Source organism: Ascaphus truei, chromosome 1, assembly GCF_040206685.1.
Source record: "Ascaphus truei isolate aAscTru1 chromosome 1, aAscTru1.hap1, whole genome shotgun sequence".
Lineage (NCBI taxonomy): Eukaryota > Metazoa > Chordata > Amphibia > Anura > Ascaphidae > Ascaphus > Ascaphus truei.
The window spans coordinates 52,720,268-52,747,924 of record NC_134483.1 but is presented as its reverse complement, the minus strand read 5'-3'; the positions used below and the strand labels follow the sequence as shown (position 1 = coordinate 52,747,924).

The window sequence follows — 27,657 nt, the reverse complement described above, 5'->3', positions numbered from 1 at the left end:
TGATTTTGGAAATTGTACATTTTATAAAATTAGAAAATACAAGTAAAAAAATGTTTACATGGTTTTCAATTGTGCTCTCGCCGAGACATTTGGTGAGAAAACTAAACCCTTTTGTCATTTGTTTTATCTGTAGAAAGAAAAGGTTGATTTTTGTAGCCTACACCCTGTAACTGCAATAGGGAAAGTGAAACCAAAATGCAACATCATCTTTTAAAATGCAAACATTGTAGGAAACAGATTGTTTTAACCATAAGCGTTTAAGATTTCGGCTTTCCTCCAGACTGATTGTGGTCTGAAAACAAGACTATATCATTAATTAATTGTATCCAAAATACTACAAACGCATTGCCTTTTTAAAACATCATAAACATCCAAATGAGCAGATACTAATAAAATGTGCACACAATCTATTACAATGCATAAAACCTTTCAAATGGATTAAATCACAAATACCACCCCAGCCAAATGTCTCAGATTTAAAGGTGTATTTCCACCACATGTTCCATTTTTTCTTCTTTACAAACTGCCCTTTTAGCATGATCACATTGTGAGAAATGCCCCACCGGTTTGTTTTTTTGACATTTTGGAATAAACTTATTTTCTTTTTTACCTGCAGCCATCTAAATTTGATTCCAAATGTATTAGGTCTTCATTAAAACTATGGGATTTCAGAGGATAGGTATTAAAAGAGCTATGTTAATACAACACTGAATGTAAAATCATCACATAAATAGATTGATGCTTCTTAAAATAGACGTTTTCTGCCACCTAAAAGAACATTCCTATACTTTTCTCCTAATTCATGCACAAGCAATTACAAAACAATGGTTAACACTTCTTCACTTAAGTAAACCCAAAATTTCCCAAATTACACCCCTATGACAACTGTTCAAATGTCAGTTTTCATAGCAGTTGAAAGTGAGTCAACATCAGTTTGTATCAAAATACTAATTCAAAAGGCACTTAGGGGTATTACGCTATAGTAACAAATGTTGGGATATTTATTGGAATAGCATAAAAATATACGTTGTCCCTTGTGATGTCTGCTGACAAATGTCAACATAATGAAGAAAAAATGATCACTGTGAAGGAGAAAAAACAAACAAAAAAGTGTACGAATCGCAACCGCTCCTAATAAAATAACCCAGTTTACCAGTTACACCAAGATAAACCTTTCATGTGTTCAGTTTAATAAACCATTGTGTTAAAATGCATAACCCCCCCTTGATACCTAGTAACACCCCATTTATCTAAAAAGGACGACTTGTGCATGGTCGGTAGCCATTGCCTACACAAATTTGCATCATTATTTTGCCTTTGAAAAGGAAGGTTAGAAGTTGAACATTACAATAAATCTTTGATGCAAGTTAAACATTTACTGGGATCAATGACGCTTGATTGCATAACCGGGGTTTGATTAAAGTCGGGGTTTGAGTAAATCAGTGCAAGCAAAGATGCATACTGACTTATTAGTCACCTTGGTTTAAAAAAAAAAAAAAAAAAACAAAGTCATCAACTCGATTATTTCTTGCTATGAAATTAAACCGGGCTTCATGTTATAAAAATGGCTAATTACTGCGTCGTTCGTGTAATGATCCGTAAGTGGTCACACCAGAAGCGCCCAACCACCTAGATCGTGTAATCACCTTCAATGGAAACAAATGTTATTCGTATAGAACCCAAGAATACCAATAATGAATGGTAATTAATAGGAGGAATCTCATAATTTCAGCCATTCTAGGCTGTACATTGGGATGAAAAGTTCAAAGCCCAAACTGGCTGCAGCTGCGTTTGGAAGAATCCCTTTACATTCGCCAGGCTGTTCATGCATCCAAAATTAAAACCATCAATGAACTGGCCCTATTCATGTGGTAAATAACTAGGTGGCAAACCAGATGTGAATTATCAAGTGAAAATGCTACTGTACTTCACCCTGTGGCAGTAGAACTTGGAGAGGTCTATGTATCAAAAACATCTGCACTGAAATCAATTTGCTCTACTTTGCCTTGCGACAAACCCCAGACACAAACAATTCACCAAGAAGTCATCAAATGGCTGCATATAAGGTACCTTACACCTTATTACTTTGTTCCCCAATCAAACATCTCATGGCTTGCAAACACATTGTACATCATAACTGTACAGATAACTCAAGAATACTAAATGAGCTCCCTGATGCACATTTTTCATTTGACAGTCCAGATACATATATATTTGGCAATGTCCCTGATTAATGTAAAAATAAATTAGCTAATGCTAATGAACTAAAAAAAAATCCCTTCCTACTACACTCAACCAAGCTCAGATAAATGAATGAGTTGTACAACCTAATTGCTACAGTGTTGAGCCAGATTGAACTACTGGTGCAGAAGCGGTTTCTCAGTGAAGGTGGCATGGTTTATCAAATATTCAGGGATTTATATATTGTTTTTACAATCATTTTCTTTTTTTTTTTTTAAAGAAATACACTGGTTCTACTCTGAGAGGTATGTAGACATATCAAAAATATAACTAAACCCGGTCATGGTGGCATAGTGCAGTTATTAAAATGTGGAATCCAGAGTTTCAGCTTCTTGATATCTTGGGTACAAACCTATGATTTCTGCCTCACAAGCCGTCTGTATGATTTAATGTCAGTTTGCATTTAATGCCCCATATATCCCGGCACTTTTTGCTACCTATGGTGGGCCTGCTAATGGTGCTAAAGTGAGAGTAGTTTATCTTTATGTTAGGAAGAGATTCTTTAAGGAGCTGGAAGGAGCTGTCCGTCACTATACCAAACACACTGAGCATCTTCAAAGAGGGGATTTTTCCAAGCTCACTGGGAAGGAAAGACATTAAAAAAAATCATTACTTTTTCAATCTTGAGGGACCTTTAAAACATTGCCCTGTCTAGATATTACAAAAGCGTTTTTCGGTTTCACACAAAATTTCTACCACATGAAAACACCCCCAGAACAGAACTCCTGACGAAGCACTATAGCATGTAATGCATTGTGAACACAGCAGTGGAGGTATTCCAATACAACCAGTGTATGTACCGTTTATACCTGAAAGGAACAGAGGCTGAAAAATCCAATACATGGTTTAGTAGTGTCCTTTATCTTAGAACAGGAAACCACTGGGGTATATATATATATATATATATATAATAATATTATTGCGGTGATGTACAATGCTTGATGGTTGATTATATTATTAAAAAACGAATAGCTTCATAAAGGACAAAGTACTTCATATAAATACATTTAAAATAAATAATAATGTCATTTTAACAGGATGACCTCCTGATGAACTACTTTGGTAATATACTGCACGACCCCAGAGTTTAAAGATTATTATTATTAATAATGAAAAAATAGTCAAAATAAAAAAGCAAGCCTGTGGCTCTAAAAGTGATGCAGAACGTTTGTGAAATATTTTTCTAAGCTGTTAAAGATCCATGTAGATAAATGTGCTGCCCTGTGCACACGGATCTAATTCCTTACAGAAAGCATTCGTTCAACTACATAGATCCACTTAAAAGAACATTTTTTTATTTTTATTTTTTAAACATATTGTTTATTTGATTCTTAAATCACACTTTATTGTGCGAGATTCTCCAGGGTATTTTCTGATTGTATTTAGAAAACCCTTGATCTACAAATGTATAATTTTATTTTCTATTATAAAACCATGTTTTATTAATTATTAGGGGGCACTTGTTCTTTTTCAAAGAAGGGGATCCAACATGTGTAACCTTAATCAAAGGAAAAGATCACTTCAAGTCCGTTCTATGTGGATAGTTACCATTATGATGAATGGTTATTAAAAAAACAAACAAAAAACAGTTCTTACAGCAGGGTCGCTGGACATATCTGATAACATCGACTGAGAGCCAGGTGCTGAAGGTGGGCGAGTTGTTGGAACACTGGGAAGCAGTCTGTGGTCAGCATCACACTATCACTGTGTTAAAAGAAGCCATCATTAGACAGGTCTTCCATCACACCTTCAACTTTCACTTTGCTGCCCTTTCCCGATGCATAAATGTCATATGACACTACATATTTTTCCACACTTTCTTCCCCATAATAACAAATGTCAATCAATCAGTGTGGCAAAAACTCTGCATTCCCAATTCTAGTACACACACACACACACCTCTCCACACACACACACACACACAACCTCTCCACACACACACACACCTCTCCACACACACACACACACACCTCTCCACACACACACACCTCTCCACACACACACACACACACACACACACACCTCTCCACACACACACACACACACACCTCTCCACACACACACACACACACCTCTCCACACACACACACACCTCTCCACACACACACACACCTCTCCACACACACACACACCTCTCCACACACACACACACACCTCTCCACACACACACACACACCTCTCCACACACACACACACACCTCTCCACACACACACACACACACACACCTCTCCACACACACACACACACCTCTCCACACACACACACACACACACACACCTCTCCACACACACACACACACCTCTCCACACACACACACACACCTCTCCACACACACACACACACACACACACACACACCTCTCCACACACACACACCTCTCCACACACACACACACACACCTCTCCACACACACACACACCTCTCCACACACACACACACCTCTCCACACACACACACACCTCTCCACACACACACACACCTCTCCACACACACACACACCTCTCCACACACACACACACCTCTCCACACACACACCTCTCCACACACACACACCTCTCCACACACACACACCTCTCCACACACACACACCTCTCCACACACACACACCTCTCCACACACACACACCTCTCCACACACACACACCTCTCCACACACACACACCTCTCCACACACACACACCTCTCCACACACACACACACACACACACACACACACACACACACACACACACCTCTCCACACACACACACACCTCTCCACACACACACACACACACCTCTCCACACACACACACACACACCTCTCCACACACACACACCTCTCCACACACACACACCTCTCCACACACACACACCTCTCCACACACACACACCTCTCCACACACACACACCTCTCCACACACACACACCTCTCCACACACACACACCTCTCCACACACACACACACACACCTCTCCACACACACACACCTCTCCACACACACACACACACACCTCTCCACACACACACACACCTCTCCACACACACACACACCTCTCCACACACACACACACACCTCTCCACACACACACACACACACCTCTCCACACACACACACACACCTCTCCACACACACACACCTCTCCACACACACACACACCTCTCCACACACACACACACCTCTCCACACACACACACACCTCTCCACACACACACACACCTCTCCACACACACACACACCTCTCCACACACACACACACCTCTCCACACACACACACACACCTCTCCACACACACACACACCTCTCCACACACACACCTCTCCACACACACACCTCTCCACACACACACACACCTCTCCACACACACACACACACCTCTCCACACACACACACACCTCTCCACACACACACACACCTCTCCACACACACACACACCTCTCCACACACACACACCTCTCCACACACACACACACCTCTCCACACACACACACCTCTCCACACACACACACCTCTCCACACACACACACACCTCTCCACACACACACACACCTCTCCACACACACACACACCTCTCCACACACACACACACCTCTCCACACACACACACACCTCTCCACACACACACACCTCTCCACACACACACACCTCTCCACACACACACACACCTCTCCACACACACACACCTCTCCACACACACACACCTCTCCACACACACACACCTCTCCACACACACACACACCTCAACACACCACCTCTACACGCACACATCACACACATCTTCACACCCCACAACACAGCACCTCTACACACACCACACACACACAGCACCTCTACACACACACCACACACCAACCACACACACACACAGTCTGTGGGAAATAACTGCGAACAATTAAGTCGTGATCCTACCAGTGCCCAGGTCTTAGGACGTTTACTTGAGCAGATTTATTGGCAATTCCTTAAAGTATTGGAGGCTTTACATTTTTCAGCTGGATGCCACTTTATAAAAAGTGTTTATAAACAGGTAAATGTTAAAATTATGCCAATGAATTGTAATCATTAAAAGAATTTGCTGTTTTCTTTAAAAAGCCAGACCAAAAAAAAAGGTGTTCCACTTTGCTTTATGCTGTGACTGAGTAGTATAAAAGTGGCACAATAGATAAACACTACTGTTATTGGTTTCCTTGGAAAGCTTTGATCAGGCTTAAAGAAAAAACAGTTGACCAATTTGTTTAGAGTGAAAAATGAATGTATTTCACTGGATCCTTTATATTCTCCGAGTAGTCGTAAGAACCTCTGCAGTTTCGCATCAAATATTTGTTGCAATGTTTAAGTCATTAAAAATTATTACCTCAAATCCAAATTTGTAAGGTCGAGGCATCTTGCCACTAAAGACTTCACATCTACAAAAACAAAAAAAAGTGATTTGTTACATTTGTTAAAATGTGCTCATGGGTATCCAATTTTTTGCTGCACTTTGTACAGTTGAGGGTTTTTGACCCTTGTTACCCAGCATAACCTAGGTGTGTGTCTGCTTTGCAGCCACTACCTGCTTCACAATACAGAATCCGTGCGCCATCTTAACCTGCCGAGTCCGTCTGGATGAAAAAGCAGTCTTTGATCGAGCCCACTGATTCTGTGTCTTCCTTGACCCAGGCTCATCAGTATAAGCCGATTAAAAGATCCATGAAATAAAGTGAATAGGAAGCTGTGAGAAACACGACTTCTGGGTGCTCATTTGCATGTCACTACCCAGAATTCTTTTCTGCAAGCTTGACCACTGACATGTGACTGAAGCAGGCTTGGGAACACACTCCCGGTTATTGTCCGAAACATTGGGCCATCATGTAATATACAGATTAAATTGACACCTAATACCTTTTTCAACTTAATCTGTGTTCAGCGTTGGTATTATGAAAACTTTGGTGATCAATTAGAACTCCAGTACGAATTACTTATGCCGTGCACAGAACTGCCTACCACGTCACTAACCGCGAGTGCAACACCTATATTTATATCAGACACACTAAAAAAGTGTTAAAAAATATTTTGGCTGCTGTAATGACTGGATATCATTATAAAATCCAATACATTTTACCTAGAGTGGTGGGTGAACCATCTTGACTCCTAATGACTACTGGATTACATACCAGATATCTCCAGGTTCTGCCGGTATCCGCTAAGATTTAGCTGAGTTATATGGCTGGGAAGGTGACCCACTGTTACTTTGACATGGTCTGCTGTGAAATCACACCAGGACAGGTTTAATTCTTTCAACCTACAAGAGAGATTAATCATTTTACATAATCCTTTCAACAATTATAGACATCAATTTACACTGATTCTTCTACATGTGCATAGATGTAGTGTAAGTTACATGAAGCAAATGTCATACGTTTCGCAGTTAGTAGGACAGTGGGATTCTAGCTCAACTCGAATCCCTGCGTCTGAAAGTCTGCGGAAGAATGTGACCTCGTCAAAAGTCCATCATTTTATGTAAAGATCAAAGGTTCTATACATTAACAAGTGAAGCCTCCATTTATTTTGCTGTGGGGGAGAATAGGACTTGTGTATGAATGCCTCATTGTTTATCGCTGTAATTTAAAGTAAAATTTTTTTTTTTACAAAAAAACACAACACAGCTACGAGAAAGTGTGTCATACCATTAAGGGACTCAACCTGTTTTGTACAAATATTACAAGAACAAAAAAATAACGCTCTTTTAAAAAAAGTTGATTAAACGACAATGTGGTACGCTTTATGGCTTTGTTACATGCTGCCCTTAAACGGAAAGAACAGCATTTAGAAACACAGGATAGTGATGGAGAAACATTAGACATGTGTGGTCAACAATGAAATGTTTGGTACATGATGAATAAATGGCGTGAAGCTAAATACAGATGGGTACAAAAGCTTATTTATAAGTGTTAATTTAGATATCATGAGGTCTGGTGTTTTAATTTTCTGTGCCCTTAAACCCTGCTGCCAGCTAAAATCAACAGCAACAAGAGATTCCATGTCAGCACTATCAGTTCCATCTTTGGTATCTGTAGAGTGCTGGAAGGCATTAGTGCAGCGTTTCCCAAATGGTGGGTCGCGACCCGGCACCGGGCCACGGCACCAAAATTGCCGGGTCGCAACGAGGCTGGCCGCGCGGTGTCTCCCCCCGCTCAAGTTAAAAAAAATGGCAGTGATTCCCCCCGCGGTCCTGCGCGCATGCGCAGGGCAAGCAGGGCCCGCTCCCTTCCTCCCCCCCGCTCCCAACGTGGGACGGAGGAGGAAGTACCAGCTCCTCTGCGGCCCGCTTTCCCCCGCGACCCGCTTCCAGAGCTCACCTCCCGTGCCACCCACTCCCGAGCCCACCTCCCGTGCCACCCCCTCCCGAGCTCACCTCCCGTGCCACCCCCTCCCGAGCCCACCTCCCGTGCCACCCCCTCCCGAGCCCACCTCCCGTGCCACCCACTCCCGAGCCCACCTCCCGTGCCACCCCCTCCCGAGCTCACCTCCCGTGCCACCCCCTCCCGAGCCCACCTCCCGTGCCACCCCCTCCCGAGCCCACCTCCCGTGCCACCCACTCCCGAGCCCACCTCCCGTGCCACCCCCTCCCGAGCTCACCTCCCGTGCCACCCCCTCCCGAGCCCACCTCCCGTGCCACCCCCTCCCGAGCCCACCTTCCGTGCCACCCCCTCCCGAGCCCACCTTCCGTGCCACCCCCTCCCGAGCTCACCTCCCGTGCCACCCCCTCCCGAGCTCACCTCCCGTGGCACCCCCTCCCGAGCCCACCTCCCGTGGCACCCCCTCCCGAGCCCACCTCCCGTGGCACCCCCTCCCAAGCCCACCTCCCGTCCCGGGCAGCAGGGGATATCGGGGGCAGCAGGGGATATCGGGGGCAGCAGGGGATATCGGGGGCAGCAGGGGATATCGGGGGCAGCAGGGGATATCGGGGGCAGCACCCACCCCCCCTCCCACCCAGTCCCTCCCCTCTCACCCACCCAGTCCCCCCCCCCTCCCACCCACCCAGTCCCCCCCCCCTCCCACCCACCCAATTCAAGTCCCCCCCCACCCACCCCCCCCCCCTCCCACCCAGTCCCCGTCCCCCCCCCACCCACCCAGTCCCCCTCCCACCCACCCAGTCCCCCTCCCACCCACCCAGTCCCCCTCCCACCCACCCAGTCCCCCTCCCTCCCACCCACCCAGTCCCCCTCCCTCCCACCCACCCAGTCCCCCTCCCTCCCACCCACCCAGTCCCCCTCCCTCCCACCCACCCAGTCCCCCCCCTCCCTCCCACCCACCCAGTCCCCCCCCTCCCTCCCACCCACCCAGTCCCCCCCCTCCCTCCCACCCACCCAGTCCCCCCCCTCCCTCCCACCCACCCAGTCCCCCCCCTCCCTCCCACCCACCCAGTCCCCCCCCTCCCTCCCACCCACCCAGTCCCCCCCCTCCCTCCCACCCACCCAGTCCCCCCCCTCCCTCCCACCCACCCAGTCCCCCCCTCCTCCCACCCACCCAGTCCCTCCCTCCTCCCACCCACCCAGTCCCTCCCTCCTCCCACCCACCCAGTCCCTGCCCCCCCCCCTCCAGTCACTCACATCCGTCATTGCATGTAATTCACTGTTTGTGTCTGTGTGCGTATAGGGGAGAGCGAGTGTGTGTGTGTGTATCAGGGGCTGTGTGTGTGTGTGTGTGTGTGTGTGTATCAGTGTATGTGTGTGTGTGTATCAGTGTCTGTGTGTGTGTATCAATGTTTGTGTGTGTGTGTAGCAGTGTCTCTGTGTGTGTATCAGTGTGTGTGTGTGTAGTAGTGTCTCTGTGTGGCTGCGTGTGTCAGTGGCTGCGTGTGTGTGTATCAGTGGCTGTGTGTGTGTATCAGTGTGTGTGTCAGTGGCTGCGTGTGTCAGTGGCTGTGTGTGTGTGTGTGTGTATCAGTGGCTGTGTGTGTGTGTATCAGTGGCTGTGTGTGTGTGTATCAGTGGCTGTGTGTGTGTGTATCAGTGGCTGTGTGTGTGTGTATCAGTGGCTGTGTGTGTATCAGTGGCTGTGTGTGTGTGTGTGTGTGTATCAGTGGCTGTGTGTGTGTGTATCAGTGGCTGTGTGTGTGTGTATCAGTGGCTGTGTGTGTGTCTGTGCAGGCCCTATAGGCCAGTATAGGCGATAAAATTTTTAGTGGGTCACGAAGGAGAAGTTCAAAAATAACCGGGTCACGGGAAAAAAAGTTTGGGAAACCCTGCATTAGTGTAAAGCAACAAGGGCTTGCACTGCAAAGGCTTTTATCTGACAGTGATCGGGATGGTAAAGGAAAAAGTACAGATCACTTGAAAAATAATGTTAACTGAAGTTGGTGCATTTACAGGATCACATTAGAACGATATGTCCTATTACCTAGCAGATATAAACACATCTTACCTAGAACAGCTGCATAAGAGATCCTGGAGTGCTTCAGAAGAGAATCCTGAACAGCCACAGAGGTTTAATCGCACCAGGTCTGAATTCTGAGCAATGGAGCTGGGGAGGGGAAATGCCACTGTGATTTCATGTGCCACAATAAGATACAACGCAGACGTATATGTTTCACTAATTACTAAATGCAGAAGGAGGGGCTTCTAGAGGTTTCCAAGTATGATATCCACCAGAGGTAGCTTTTAACTTGATAAAAAAAAATCACAAACGTCTTATTCCAGAATGAATAGAATTAAGAGAAACGACATTCTTCTTGTTCTACTCTAAAATAAAACATGAAAAACCCGCTAGCTACCCGGAGAAGGCCCGACATTAACTCACACCTCTTCTTCCCTAAAAATGAAGTCTGAAACCGGTTGACCTGGTTATGGTTTTGCGTCATTGATTTAACGAGCAAATTGAGAGAAAAAAAAATCTTAAAACCATGAACCGTGATAAATATACTGTACTGTTCATCGGGAAGGATGAATGAGCCCAGGATTCCCAAACTATTTCTTAAAGGGTATACAACAAAAGACAGGGGTGGCCAATGCTACATTCAATTGACAAAACATATGGTAATAAGTATTACTTGGTTATATAGTTAAACCCTTTGGCCAAAGTGTCGTAAGCCTGCATACCAAACGTCGTGGTATAACCAAATTTGCAGGTCCTACACTACACTGCGAACCCTTCCCGTTACCGCTGTATGCGGTAAAGGGAAGGGTTAAACAGTGTAGTGTAGGACCTGCAAATTTGGTTTACCTTGACGTTTGGTATGCAGGCTTACGACACTTTGGCCAAAGGGTTTAACTAAATAACAAAGTAATTATTATTATTGAAGTATTTAAACTTTATACTTATTGCCATATATGTTTTGTCAATTGGATGTAGCATTGGGCGCCCCTGTCTTTTGTTGTATACATTTGCCACGCTCAGTAGCACTCTTTTTTTGACATAAATATATGTTCATGATGTGGTGGGTGTAGGAGTTTGAGCTAGCTGGGAATATGTGTGTTAATCTATTTCTTAAAGGGGCAGTCCCTAGAAGCAGAATAAAATAATAATTAGTAAACAATGAGTAAGCGGGTTTCTTAGAAAGATTCAGCCATCCCTAAAGTAACACTTATTTATTTGCATCCTGTTAAAAATGAATGTTTTCTTTTCTCCAGGTTCATGGAATTGAAGCATATCAGCTACTTTCGTTTATCTGGTGGCTTCATAATTACTGAAGAAACATTGACCAAAACAAACAATCCACCTTTAGGTTTGAAGACTGACAAAGTTATCACCAAATGGCATTAAAGATTGTAAAAACCCTCCAAAGCATATTACATTGAAGAGATAAATATATATATTTAAAAGGCATAAATTAGCCACATTTATCACATTAAATATGGGGCAGTGTCTCCTAGGACCAAAGAGAAATAATCTGACCATAAGAAAATAGAAATCTTAATCATTTTACTTTCTGGCTGATTGAATCGAAGTCAGGAAGAAAATCACAACAAATTGGTTAACAAAAGGTTTCTTTGCCTGCTGTGTGTGATCACTACAGCATTAATATTCATGAAGTGTATTCATTTCTACTTAATATGGATCAAAAAAGTAGTTTACAGGAGAAAAACTGATGGCGTGAACCATTTCCCACCTAGAAAACCCTATACTGATCTACAATGTGTTTCAGGGGCTTGTTTGTGTTACTTTTTGCATATCTCGGCCTGGTCAGAAAACACAAGACACCGCAAGCCTTCGGCGTATGCAGAAAGTGGCTCGAATACAACCCGTCATTAATGCCCCTCGCACCGTATAATGTCATCAGAAAGCAGCAGTCCTTCCAAGCTCAGGTTCTGGAGTTTGTGACAGCGGGAGAGGATGCTGCGCAGCGCAGTGACACTTATTGTACCGTTAGACAGGTCGACGTGCTGCAATCGAAGAGGTCTGCAGGAGAAAGCATTAGGAAGGTGTTAAAGCGTCACCTTAAAAAGGTGCAGGTGCCCGTTCATGAAAGTGAGCTCAGAGCGATTCCCTTTAGAAGTAGATTACCAACCGTCATTTCATTTTCCTCCTAGGAGCTGCTTTTATTTTAAGGCTCATTTTAAAAAGGCCCAGAGCCTGCAGTGTTGTGTTCATGTGGCAACCAGTGCTGCTCATTATCCCACCAGAAGCACAGAGCTGTGTTACATGCAGGCGTCAAAGAGAAGCATGAGAAAATGCAGCGTTATCCCGAGCGCTTTAAAAAAGTTCACTGATGTCACAAAGAGGGAGAAGCTTAGCAACCGGTAATTCGGATTTTAGTCTCATTTTGTAGTAATAAAACAGTTGAAAAAATCAGTGAGCAAGAGTTAAAACGGCCCCCTCATTATATAGCATGGTGAATCCATCTTTAATAGCGTAAACACGCAGTGGGTAGAGCAGCTGTATAATGAAACTAATTTGGAAAAGAAGTGTCCCTATCAGGCAACATATAAATACATGCTGAATGTGCAATTATCTGTTATAGATATCCTGTTTTGAACAGCAATTGGAAACATTCACAGGCATAATGCCGCTCACCTAGACTTTTTAAACGCTGGTTCCCCAATGCAGGACCTGGGGCAGCGAAATGCAACGACACCCAATGACAGCACCTTCCCAATGACTCCCTTTGCCAAATGTTTACCAGTCAGATCCAGGCTGTGCCAGAGAGATTCATCAAACCTGAAATGAAAGAACATGTTACGTTATCAAGAGTGAACAGGCGTGATTCATCTCCTAGTGTGTGTGAGCTTTCCGAGATAGCAGATTATTTACCTGTAATACTTTTGAATCAAATGGGACAAACACAAAACCTGTGGTGTTCCAGTAACTGGTATTATTGATCACAATAATGTTTAACTCTTCCTGGAGATACTTATTTTAACAAAGAAATCACAAAGAACAATATATAAACCCCTCACATACAAATGACCGACTTTAGGGTTTCTCATAATTAGCAAACATCATATAGGGGACCCTCAAAGACCATAACATTAGAGCAAGGCAAAGAGATGAAGAAATAAACCTTTGTATGATTGTGTAGACCAGTGTTTTTCAGTAGGGGTTCCTAGGGTTCCCCAGGCAACCCTGCAATTTGTAGGTCATTTGAAAACTGAACCAAATACCGAATATTTTACAATGTATCTGATCTCAGACGCGCTATTAGAGAGGATTGGGGATCCTTACAATGTATCTGATCTCAGACGCGCTATTTGAGAGGGGGGTGTGTTTACACAGAATTTCACAATATAATTAGTGTGTTCCTTAACAAAAAAAATAAATGTTAAATAATAAACAACTGGTGTAGAAGATGTAGCAATGTAAAACATGCCTGTATCTGCAAAAATAGTGGGTAACAAGCAGTATAAATACCAGCAGGAACAAGGTATTAGATTAAAATGCAAAGTCACTATTCAGATCATAAAGAGAAGGTATTGGTGGCAGAGGTTGTGGCAAATTGTTCTCACCTGCAATATGGAACAAACCAATTAGAAGTACTTGCAGAAAGCGTAATAAGTGGTAATAATGAAAAGGACTTACGAAAGCCGGTGCCATCTCTTGCAAACCCGAGAGACCCTTAGAAGGTTTGTCAGATGCAAGTAGGAAAAGATACCCAATAGCAGCTCATCCGGTAGCGCGTCCCATGAAATACCTTTGGAGAAAGTAACAACCATTACATTTAAAGCAATAATCCCTCCTGGACAATTTGTTTTTGTTTTAACAGTAGCAATCAGGGGTCCACCAGAGCTGAACTGCATTGTTTACAGGTCCGGGGATCCTCCAGTTCCCGAGATAAATCACTGGTGGAATACGGGTATGTTTTTTCCATTTAGGGAAATCAAAACTTGAGGTCCAATAGGAAGCTGCAGCGTCACCCATTGCCGTTACCTGTTAGACTGCCATTTAAATACCCATGGAGAAGACTGGTAACTTCCCCCCGTGAGAATCTCAGGAAGCAGGCGGTCCCCGGAGCTAAAAATGAACATGGTTCAGCTAAGGAGGGATCTCTCCTTGGTTAAAAAAAAAAAAAAAACAGAGTCATGATAATATGAGATATTATGTATTTTAATCCATCTGGTGCTTCAGGGGTTAAAAAAGGTACAACTTGGGTTTGAAAATACAGTGTGTTGGGTTTCTGACAGGTCCAGGCTTCTCATGGGTGAGTGCTGCACTTCAAAACAGAACTTAATTGGGTGAGCCTATCCTGGATGGCCCACTAGAAGTGACACGTGTTGGTTAAAGCAGCGGTCCCCAACCTTTTCGGCACCAGGGACCGGTTTCGTGGAAAACAATTTTTCCACGGACCGGGGGCGATTGTTTCGGGATGATTCAAGCGCATTACATTTATTGTGCACTTTATTTCTATTATTATTAAATTGTAATATATAATGAAATAATTATACAACTCACCATAATGCAGAATCAGTGGGAGCCCTGAGCTTGTTTTCCTTCATTTTGGCTAGGGTTAGTGGGCTTACCAAAACTGTGACGGAGTGCGCAGTGCGGGAAAGAGGCGCGGACTAAAATAAGTGTCGGATTCTGACTTCTCATAAGGAGCGCACAAACTAGATCCCTCGCATCCGCAGTTTACAGTAGGGTTCGTGCTCCTATGAGAATCTAATGCCGCCGCTGATCTGACAGGAGGCGGAGCTCAGGCGGTAATGCGAGCGAGTACAAAAGCCCCATGGATGGGGAAAAGGAGGTTGCTAAGGCAACAGGCAGAAGCTGGAAACAGAACACTCCCCGTCTGGTATCAACAGATTCATATAGACATACACATTTGGGGGGGCGGGCAGAAAAAAAAACACATGGAACATGTAATAAAACATGCACTAACATTGACTAAGTCCATATTAACTCCATGGCACCAGCCGGTACCACTAGGTCTCCAAATTTCTTTTGGTGGAACAGGGGCAAAAGGTAGGTGCTGTGTTCACGTTCTGTTTTCAGGAGACGTCTTCTGGGTGAATGAAATGGAAGCGGAGCCACCCAACTGTTTGATTCATCTTTAAAGAAAGAGTTCTTTATCATCCTCAGGAAATCCTCGTCTTCTATTGACGGAGCTGATTTAGCATAGTCTTTTGACGTCTGGAACTCTGTATATCCTATGCCATCGCCACACTTCTCATGCACAGATATCCTTGTATGTTTCAGTGGTATGCCTTTGTTTACATGCTTTTCTTTCACATGAAAGTTGTTAGGACATGGTTTGAGGAGAGGTGTGTGTCCATTCTCCAATATGTTTCTTTTTAGGGCATCAACGTTGTCTGGTTTGTGCACGGTCGATAGATACTTCAACCTCTATTACCCATCCCATGTCAAGTCTGAGCATACAGGCGTTGTGGGATCCATTGCGCTTTTCGCGGACTGTGTGTATCTTCAATATGTCCCTGCCGAGCAGTAGTAAGATCTGGGCATTTTGTTCTAACGGCGGGATACTATCAGCTATTCCCCTGAGGTGAGGGTGATGTGCCATGTCTGGTGTGGGAATTTCGCTCCTGTTTTCTGCCATCTGGTTACACCCTATAAGCGTAGGGAGTGGCATCTTTATTCTACCATCTATGGAACACAATGTAGCAGTTTGCTCTCCTCCATGTTTAGTTCAGTCATGCCCATGATCCAAGGGGTAGGGGGAAGAGTTGTCTTGTAATGCTGTATAAATCAAAAACCTCTGACCTGACTAATGATCGGCGGCTTTGATCATCGTTGATGGCGTACATTCTTGTAACTCTTTCAGGTTGTCCCTTAGGGTGTACTGCGACAAGACATTTGATCAGGTTCTCCCGTCACGTCCTTCTCTACAAACCTTGGTGCACATGGATGTGACTGATGGTAGTGATATTTTCTCTTCCTCCTCCCCACTATGCTTTGCCACAGGGTTGGGGGTCATGAGCCAGTTAGGTTTGTGTGTCTCTGGATGTAAAGCTGCTACGTTCTTGTCACTATCAAATTCTGTGCATTCGATAACTTCTTTACAGTCTCTGAAGAGGTGTCTTGTGGAAGCGCAGCATTTGAAGCAAACAAAGTTATTTGCGTAAGCTCTTGCGTTCCTCTAAAACCAATACACTTGTAGAGTGGGTATGATTTCTTGTGTATGGGACACGGTTTGGTTCCCCTGTTTTCTTGCTTGTAGTGATAGGATGGTTAGGACGTGTGTATGTTGTAGGGGGCACATCAGTCCTGTGTACCGAGATAGGTGTTCTAGTGTTACCATATCCTGTGACTGGTCTTTCATTCTTTTAATAGCTTGTACTAGATACAGTTGGTGTATTAGGCCGAAGCCAGGATCATTTCTTGTTCTTGCCAAGTCACGAATGAACTCTAAAAAGAATGAAAAAAAGGAGGAAAGGCGAATTGCTTCTCCTTTTGTATTTTGAACATTGTAAGATCCATCTTTCTTGAACGCTATTTGGCAGTTTCTCCAGGATGGGTCTTACTCCACAAGCGGCATCTAGAAAGTTGAGACCAAAAAAAGTAGAAATGGATCAGCCTTTGCAAACTAATTCCAGCAGTAGATCTCCAAGCTCTCGTAAACTTAGATTGTCTTTGCCTGAGATTTTGGGAACATTTTCAATCCTCTTGAAGAAAGAGTCTTCAATTATCTCTGGGCTGCCATAGCACTCCTATAGTCTTTGCCATACTGAGTTAAGACCTTCTTGAGGGCGGTTGACGTGCACTCACCCGAGTCCCCAACCACTTAGCTAGCAGGTCAAGTTCTTCACTTGCTGTGATATTCAGGCTTCTGATTACATTTCTGGAGGTAGACATTGACACTCTGTAGTTCTCAGAATGGTCGTCAAACTTGGTAAGTCCTGTGTTAGCCAAGTACTTGGTCCAGCGCAAACTGGTCAAGTCTGTAAAGCCTGATGCTTCAGTCTGCAAGCGTTGAGGAAGATGTGGGCTGTTGTACTTTGGTGTGTTGCTCTGTCCGCACTCTAGGTTAACAGCATTGAACTGTAACCTAGAGAGAGTGGGGTTGATTAGATGTCTTTGGTATGTGTAGGATATGCATTATGTGCAATGATTCTTGCCGAGGGGTAACCGAACCTTGCAGTTGTCTCTTCCGTGTGCTGGATGTGTGGTGACTGCGTGCAAGTATGTGGAATTGTTTCTCTGTGTAAGCGTACCTGGATTGCGAGCCTGGTGTAATGCATCTGCGTGCGAGCATAATGCGTGCGAGCAGATCACTGTGGTAGCTGTAGCCATCCCAGGAAGCTTATGCCTTTAGAGGAACAGCATCTACTTCATGTGGAGTCTCCAAAGCTTCACCATCTGAAATACTTTCCTCATCGGGTGGAGATGGTGAACTGGCGTTTATACTGGCATGACTTATTACATAGTCTCTGGTGCACTGGGCTGGATCTTCTGGAGCTATTTGATTGTTCCGGTGCTCCCTGCCATCTTATCTTGCAGCTGCTTCAAAGATCTTTGCTTGGGCTTCAGTGGTTGCTGGTCCTTTTTCTTTACGTAAGGACTCTAAGTTGGCTTCAAAATTGTCCTTCCTACGTGCAGAGGTGGTGGAAGTGGTGGCTCTGATACGGGCTCTCTCCAATTTTATGGCGACCTCATTTCAACTTTAAGCAGCCCTAGCACGTGCAGTTTCTGAGGTAGTGTGTGCCCCGGTAGCGTCTGCGCTTATGCTAGATACGTTCGATCGTGCCGAATTCGAGGACCTTGCTGAATGTCTGGATGTGCTGAAACGCTGCCATGCAGTCTCCAGCAAGAGGTCCTCTCTCAGGCTTTCATCTTCAGTGATTGTACTCTGCACACGGCCGTCGCGTTCCAAATCAACTGCTTTTTGTAGGTCTCATTCTTGCAAACTCTTCAGTATTGGTTCCCGTCTAATAGGTAATCTATGTTTCTGCCAGCATTTGGCAATGTGTATGGTCGGACCTTAATTGAGATAGCCTGCTGGAGCTCAATTTCATGACTACCAGTATTTGCAACATTAAGCATTTCAAGTTCAGTTCTCACACAGGCCTTCTCTAACTTATCACGGTGTGCGTCAATGTCAGATTTATATTTTTCGTGGGTCTTCTGTGTAAGTGTGACTATCCGTTTAAGCCTTACACTATTGCATCTGTTGCGGTTGTGTAGAAGTCTCAGCGTCGTCAATGTGTGGTGTCTGGTGAGGGTCCGAGTTCTGCCATGCTGCAGGTGTCTGTAGGCCTTTGCCAACGTGTGTAGCATGCGGTCTGTTACCTGTGTCAGCAGCAGACAACTGCCTCAGATAGTGCCAGTCGGTGTCCTGTAGGGGTCAGCGTAGTGATAACTGTACCTACAGGTATCCGTTGCTCTGATCCGTGTCCTGGTGGATGTCCGTAGCCTATGGTAGCCCTAGCTGTGAGGCGTAGTGCAGGGGTGGATCTGAGGGGCTTCTATCTCACTTGTGCAGCTCCGCTGAGACACAGTGTGTCTACTCACTTTGTAACTGTCTGTGCCCAGGCTGCCTGTGATAGAGCTGTTTCTTATTGTTCTGTCCCAGGCTTACTATGGCTTAATAAGTTGACAAGCAGTTAATTCAATTCCTTCTTCAACACAAAATGGGAGTCTTCTCTGACTTTCTGATTTGATTGTGAGAACATAAACAGAAATAAAGGGGAAAACATTTGGGAATGCATAAGAATAAGGAATAGGTAAGAAACAAAGCTCTCACAGGGACAGACAGGGCAGCAAATATTGAAAGAAAGAAAGGAGAGTACCAAGGCCCTGAAGATGGGGAAAAGATTGCGAAGGCAACAGGCAGAAGCTGGAAACAGGAAGAAATACTTAACTGGAGACAGAACAAGACTGGTTCCTGAAGCTGAACTTCTTAGAGAACATTCTTACTTGTTAAATCCATAACTTGTTGGAGCGGAGAGAAAATATATATATTCCCATGCTTTCTAATATTGATATTTTTGCTATGTTTATCATATAAACATTGTTTGCATGTAAAAAATTAGAGTAAATAGAAAAAAAAAACCAAGTGAAAAAGTACCTACACAAACACCTTAATGCCATTATCTGTAGATTCATATGACCTTTGAGAGGACGTGCGCATGGTGCACGAATTCACACTAATGTATATGTCTAGGTGGGATTGCAAAATAAGTTCACCAAGTTTCCAGGTGACATGTCAGTAAAGCGTAATTGGGTAACTTATTAATCACTGAAGGCCATATGCTGATAAAATCGAGAGACTGCCTAGTACTAACATCGTAATCCCAGCTTTACTTTAACAGGCAGTCTACCCCTCATTTATACAGTCCCTACAAAATCTGCTTCAGCTGTGTTACCTGTAGAGAACAAACCGGGGTGAATTAGGTCACCAATGCCCGAATCAAGGAGAACTCAGGCAAGATCAGCTTTCAGTTCAAAGGGAAAATAATGTGTGCTCTAATGGCGCGGGCATGACGTCACGCGGCTGGTTCGCCCTCATTGACGGAACCGCCGCCGTGATGTGGCCATCGCTCGACCGCCGCGCCAAAAGTAAAATATCTTGACTTTTGAAAATGCGGTCGCGCATCGCGCTTTCTGCAGGCGCAGATAGTGACTTGGGGCCGGCCCCATAGAAGGCCGCACTTTGTATGCACCGCGCACGCCGTCCCAGGTAGTGGGGACAAAGCCTAAGATTGCAATCCTGCAAGCAAAGGTTTTCCAAAACGACGAGTATCTCTGTGCGTTACCCTCCTCCCTTGGTTACAGGCGTCTCTAAAATAACTATTTCTAAGGCAGCAAGAAAGGGTGCTGCTCTCCACCATGCAATATATGGCAATACACAGCAGTCTTTGCTGCCATGCAATAATTTTCTTGCAGAAGGCAGTTTGGTTTTCACAATCTTAAAAATAATATTACAACCAAGTTGTCAACAACCATTACACAACAACACCACAAAAACCAGACAGTGGATTGCAGCCCTCAGCACTTCTTTAAAAAGGCCCCAAACAAGAACATTGGCACATTGTATACCTGGCTGTGGAGCTCGTATTATTCTGGGACGCCTTGCAATTACAAAGACCTCTTCTCTCTCCTTCACTCTCTGACGTTTCTGTGGTTGGGTTATTTTCATGATTAGCGCCTGCGGAGTGTTTTCGGTGTCCTGCGGATCCTTCTCCATGGGAGATACCCCCATGCCGCACAGCAGGTCTAAAGTCTTGCTCGAATCCCCCAACCATGTGAAATTACGGACATTACTGCTGGAAGCAGGGATCTCCTGCAGATGTCTCCTAAAGCAGATCAATGAAAAAGATTATACATCACATCACACTGCTTCAATATATTGGTCAAATGTCCCTATATTTTGATTGCATTTCACACAAGGTGACAAACGGTTAATTGAAAAAAGTCACACTAATGGTACACAAGCCACAAAACCAAACATGAAACAAAGCTCCATTAACTCAGGTCTCATAACGTTATGTTATCAAAGTCAGTAATGGACATTATGTTCCCCCATTTTAACACACAAAAGCTTATTATATGCAAAAACTTTAGCATACGGTTAGAATGCGCTGTTCATTTAGCACTTAGGCTGCAGTCCCAGTGCGTTCTACAGCGCACGCCTCGGCACCGCCCCACAATCAGTACGGGCCCAGTACCTGCCTCGGCGTGCATTTAGCAGCCACGCTGTACTGCAAGATTTCACAGATGCAAAAAAATTGTATGTGGAACTTGCGACGCCAGCGATTCAGCCAATGAAGGCGAACAAGCAGCGTGAGGTCATGGCCACGCCCCCGCAAAACCCCACACCATGCCCCCTCCTGTCGCAATCTCTCCCTGGACCACAACTCGCGGTGAAGCGCTGTGCACGCGCCGCCCTCCCCCCCCCCCGGGCGCGCGTGCTACAGTGCTGACTGTGACAGCAGCCTTATACTCATTGAGACAGCACGCCAACTCTCCCCCGCACTGCACACTAAGCGGCAGTGACTTGACCTGACAGTCACCGCCACGGCATGTCCCAGTGCGCCCTATCCTGCTTTGATGTCTCACTAGTGAAGCAGGACCAAGCGCACAGTTGCAGCGGTGAGCAACAGGTCAACCAGCGCTGTGCCACAACACAGGTGCCAGGGGGTATATTTTAGGCACCTGGTCTAATGTCAGAGAATAGCGGTTTGTAACTAGAGAGTACTTGCCACTAGTAAGAATCCCTATTATTGGTGCACAACAGACCATAAAATATATAGGTCCAATGATGCTCACACTGAGTCTGTTAAAATGATACACTTTATTAAGACCAAATGTCTACACAATATCTTATAGTTAATTAAAGTTAAAATTGGTTTCCTTACTAGGTATTTTGTTTGTATATACCGGTATTAGTGCTCAAAGTCTCTGCAGCTCAAGTTCTTGACACTGATATTTTGTAGGGGAGGGTCAAAGGGTGGTGGTTAGTCCCCCCCTACAAAGTCTTAATAAAGTGTATCATTTTAACAGACTCAGTGTGAGCATCATTGGACCTATATATTTTATGGTCTGTTGTGCACCAATAATAGGGATTCTTACTAGTGGCAAGTACTCTCTAGTTACAAACCGCTATTCTCTGACATTCCGTCTATCTCCCTGGTAGCATGCAACCTCCATACGACCCTTCAAGTAGAACAGTGGTTAGTGCGAGGTACCCAAATCTATTTCATACCTGGTCTAATGTGGAAGTGTTTTAGCTCTTCATTTTATAACACTTTCTGTAGTAAGACTGCAATCCTACAAGCAAAGGTTTTCCAAAAGGATGAGTGTCTCTGTGCGTTACCCATATCCCTTTGTTTCAGGAGTCTCTAAAATAATTATTGTTTTGGCAGAAAAAAAAAACTGTGTTGCTGTCCATCTTGCAATATATGACGATACACAGCAGTCTTTGCTGCAATGCATCCAAAAAAATGTCATTCCAGCGCACAGCAAACAGTCGGGTCAATAGACTAAAAAAATTATTTATTTAAACCACATTAAAAAAACGGAAGGTGCAACACTCCTACGCATTTCGTGCGTACACGCACTTAAAGTGCTGTACGCACGAAACGCGTAGGAGTGTTGCATCCTTCGTTTTTTTAATGCGGTTTAAATAAATGATTTTTTTTATTCTATTGACCCGACTGTTTGCTGTGCGCTGGAATGACATTTTGTGGATATCTCTGGACTCTACTACGGCTGCACGCCTAGAGAGACATTATTGGGGAAAACAGTGAGTAACTTTATGCATTATTTCAAGGGCTATCCCAATGAGGAGGGGAAGAGTATAGCCACATGCCACTCGCCACCTTCAGGGAGTTTTCACCCTTATTAGAAGCTTCAATTGTCTACCACTGGAATTATTGAATTATGGATTCACTTACCCCATGAACTGTTTGTTCTCTAATTATCTGGGAATCATTATCTACGTGGGACAGAGTACTTGAGCATCAACCCACCTTTGCACACATCCCTTTGCTGCAACGCAATCATTTTATGGCAGAAGGCAGTTTGGTTTTACAAGCTTAACAATAATAATATTACAACTAGGTTGTCATATTGAAGAATATACATCAAGCAACTACACGTGGAGGCAGCAGGAGTTAGAAAAAGAGATGTGAGATAAGAGACTTTTGACCTGTTGGTTTGGACACTGAGCTTTCATGCATTCTCCTCTGGCTGTTTACAGGACTCTGACATTTTGAGCGGAAACTCTGTATAGTGATTGCTGGGTGCTGCTTTAGGTGGTTGGGGAGACCCGGGACCAGGGAAGTACCTTGTGGTCCTTTAGACCCGAGGGAACGGGCCTGAGGAAGGGGTTATTCCCCGAAATGTTGCCCCCGATTACCCTCCCCCCTTTGTTTTATTTCCCCCCCCTCTGTCTTTGTTTATTGTTCCTCCCTATCCCAGTGTTCCCTGTCCCCAACCACCCTCACTGAAGGGTTTTTGTCTACCCACTAATGCCACATCACTCCAGGTTTCACTTTATTATCTTGTGCCTACATTAAATTATTCACTTTGGCATTTACCGTGTTGAATCTATTATTCTCTAGTCAGTGAGTGCTGGAACTTTAGTTTGTATTTAAAACTAATTATGTATTTCAAAAAACAAACATTTTAAAACAGCTATTTCCCCTCCCCAAATTTTTATTTTAAACTTGACTGAAACAGGGGGCCCAGCAGACCTCATCCGAGGTCCCCTGAGTTCCGGTGAAAACCAGGTTCTCGCTTAAAAGATCTGTTTTTTTTTTTTTTAATGTAGTGTATTAAAAGAACCAAAAAACAAATGGCCACCGGGAACAACAGAAAGTCGCGTCATCTACAGATCTTGCAACTTACTATTCGCATCATCCTGCATGTTTTTTTTAAATAAATCAGTTCTGTACTATGAGAAAATACTTGTAGCATTTAAAAAAAAAGAATGTTTTAAAGACATTTTTAATGTTTCTAAGCCTTATAGTGCCGGCGACGGGACGTCGCGGCAAAACAAATGTATTGCCGTCGTCGTGTGCGCTTATAGTAAGCGCGACGCAGCAACGCAAATTTTTCAAGACGGTCAAATTTGATTTTTCAGAGGCTGTCGCCACATGTGGCAGCCTCTGAACCAATCAAAGACCTAGTCGCCCGCGACGTCGCCAGAAAGCAAATTACAGCTTTTGCTAGCGGCGACGGCTGATGTCACCGGTAGCGTCGCCGTCAATATAAGTGCGGCCTAACGTAGGAACCATTTCCAAAGTGACAGCCTCCTTCCCCTTCTGATAGGCTCTGGCTCTTGAGCCCCGCCTCCTCTCTAGCAGTGCACCAATTGTATCCAGTAACTGCCCAGTCACTCATATTCCAGGACATACATTGCCCAAAATGCTGTACAAGAACTGAATTAAATAACCCGGAGCAAGCGATCGATTATAGGAGAACGGATCGATCTGCAGCTTAGCTAATCACTTGTCAGTGTGCTGATTGTATTAATGCACATATTGAATGGGAAAAAAATGATATATATTTTATAAAAACGTCAGCTTGAACTGCAGCTTTAATATGGATGGGTGTCTCGCTGCCTGTCAAACTCCCACTTCTCCACACGCAACATCCATGACCCCTTGCTATTTCCCCTTTCCTATGTACTGTCTAATTCATTGTCTGTTTGTCCCTCCCCACTCCTTCCTATTCTATTCCTATGCGTTCTCAATAAGGAATGTATTTTCCCCCTTATGACACAGAATTGGATGTTTCACTGAGGTTTTTGTTTGCCTTCAGGATCACTATAAATATAGGATGAGTATCTCCATCAACTATATTTAACATAGGGTGAACTCAACCCCCCAAAAATATTTACGTGTTTATATGGGAAAAAGGTGGTATATTAAATAAAGTTATTATTATTAGGTGTCCTACATGCTCTGGCCGTATGATGGATTGCAGAACATCTCCCTGTGCAAGAGAGAGACACAGGAAGAATGAATGATACAGCTTGTGAGGAGGGATACATATAGATATATCCGGATATGGATTTTGTGTGTGTGTGTGCGCAGAGGTAACACAACCCTTAGGCTGAGTCCCCGCTGGCACTCCAAGCATGAGCGCCGGGTGTCCTGTCGTTTACGTGCGCACGCTGGGGGCATTGAGCGCCCTGGAAAGTTAGATTTTTTTTGTTTACATAAGCGCCAATGAGCGTGTGTGCCTGCGCACGAGCACCTCTTGAGAGGGGACTTACATATATCTATATATTTAAGTAACCGCGGCAAACGCTGCCCGCTCAGCGCTAGCGGGGACGCAACCTAAGATTACCGGATTGTGTGTGTGCGCACATATACATACATACATACATACCATCTCATTTAAGTTATGGCAGGTGAAAATGGCAACTAGGTGACATTGTGCTCGTTTGCATGTCATTTCCCAGAATCCCTTGCTGCAGTGGAAGCACTGTATGCTAGGTGATAATGGTGAAAAGCAGGGTTGCAGACCTGTCAAATAAAGCTGCGTCCATAGGACTGCAGCCGTGCAGAGGCGCGCGCCGTCTAGGGGCGTGTCGGGGGGGGGGGGGCTGTGACTTCACGGAACTGGTTCGCCCTCATTGGGCGAACCGCTCACGTGACCGGCCCAGCGCTCCCGTGAGTGCGAAAATCTATAATTTGAATAAGACCTACGCTTGCGGAAGCGTGCGCAAGCCCCTGCTAAAGCCACTCTCATTGAGGCTGCATGGGCTCACTGAGAAGCGTCAGCGCGCTTCAGCACGGGTCAGCGCGCTTCAGCACGGGTCAGCGCCTAAGCGCTGACCCTGGACGCAGCCTAAGGCTGGGGCCATGGTACCGCACACTGTGCTGAGCGATCAGATTGCCTTAAGGCAGTGTTTGCTTCCATGCGGCGGGCGTGCGCACAGAAGCGGTAAGGGGGCGCGCGTTGCGCAAGAAATCGGTTTAAAATGATTTCTTGGCGCGACAGGCCGGTCACGTGAGTGATTCGCTCAATGAGGGCGAACCAGGTCCGTGACGTCACTGGCACGCCACTAGACACTCCCATGGACGGCGCACGTACCATGGCCAAAAAACTGTGCAGTGACACACACACACACACACACACACACACACACACACACACACACAGACACAGTGACACACACACACAGACACAGACACAGACACAGTGACACACACACACAGACACAGTGACACACACACACAGACAGAGTGACACACACACACACAGTGACACACACACACACAGTGACACACACACAGTGACACACACACAGTGACACACACACACACAGTGACACACACACACACACCCACACACACACAGTGACACACACACACAGTGACACACACACACACAGTGACACAGTGACACACACAGTGAGAGACACACACACACACACACACACAGTGAGACACACACACACCGTCACACACCGTCACACACCGTGACACACACACACACACACACACACACACACACACACACACTTACCTGTGCATGGTCACCGCTTGCGAGCTGCGCAATCCGAACCTTCCCGCGCGCGGTCTGTACGTAACGTGCTGTGACGCCACAAAGGCACCTCGCGGTGCGCGTGCGCAGTGTGTGTAACGCCGGTGTGTGTGCGCCGGTCCGCCGGAGCAGTGTGTGCATATACAGTGTAACCCTGTGTGTGCCGGAGCAGTGTGTGCATATACAGTGTAACTCTGTGTGTGCCGGAGCAGTGTGTGCATATACAGTGTAACCCTGTGTGTGCCGGAGCTGCGTGTGCATATACAGTGTAACCCTGTGTGTGCCGGAGCAGTGTGTGCATATACAGTGTAACCCTGTGTGTGCCGGAGCAGTGTGTGCATATACAGTGTAACTCTGTGTGTGCCGGAGCAGTGTGTGCATATACAGTGTAACCCTGTGTGTGCCGGAGCTGCGTGTGCATATACAGTGTAACCCTGTGTGTGCCGGAGCAGTGTGTGCATATACAGTGTAACCCTGTGTGTGCCGGAGCAGCGCGTGCATATACAGTGTAACCCTGTGTGTGCCGGAGCAGTGTGTGCATATACAGTGTAACCCTGTGTGTGCCGGAGCAGTGTGTGCATATACAGTGTAACCCTGTGTGTGCCGGAGCAGTGTGTGCATATACAGTGTAACTCTGTGTGTGCCGGAGCAGTGTGTGCATATACAGTGTAACCCTGTGTGTGCCGGAGCTGCGTGTGCATATACAGTGTAACCCTGTGTGTGCCGGAGCAGTGTGTGCATATACAGTGTAACCCTGTGTGTGCCGGAGCAGTGTGTGCATATACAGTGTAACTGTGTGTGCCGGAGCAGCGTGTGCATATACAGTGTAACCCTGTGTGTGCCGGAGCAGTGTGTGCATATACAGTGTAACCCTGTGTGTGCCGGAGCAGCGTGTGCATATACAGTGTAACCCTGTGTGTGCCGGAGCAGCGTGTGCATATACAGTGTAACCCTGTGTGTGCCGGAGCAGCGCGTGCATATACAGTGTAACCCTGTGTGTGCCGGAGCAGTGTGTGCATATACAGTGTAACCCTGTGTGTGCCGGAGCAGTGTGTGCATATACAGTGTAAC

General features: G+C 45.2%; 1 protein-coding gene across 1 annotated transcript; it reads right to left on the bottom strand.

The window, feature by feature from the left end:
* Positions 1-26,663, bottom strand: SKP2 (S-phase kinase associated protein 2). Its single transcript, XM_075588243.1, has 10 exons — positions 26,569-26,663; positions 20,626-20,882; positions 14,215-14,326; positions 13,213-13,356; positions 12,463-12,597; positions 10,624-10,722; positions 7,371-7,498; positions 6,572-6,623; positions 3,838-3,945; positions 1-2,821 (listed from the first exon to the last, which is right to left on the bottom strand). The coding sequence occupies exons 1-10, from the start codon at positions 26,574-26,576 to the stop codon at positions 2,608-2,610; spliced, it is 1,257 nt and encodes a 418-aa protein (XP_075444358.1). The 5' UTR covers positions 26,577-26,663; the 3' UTR covers positions 1-2,607.
* Between the last annotated feature and the right edge of the window lie 994 nt (positions 26,664-27,657).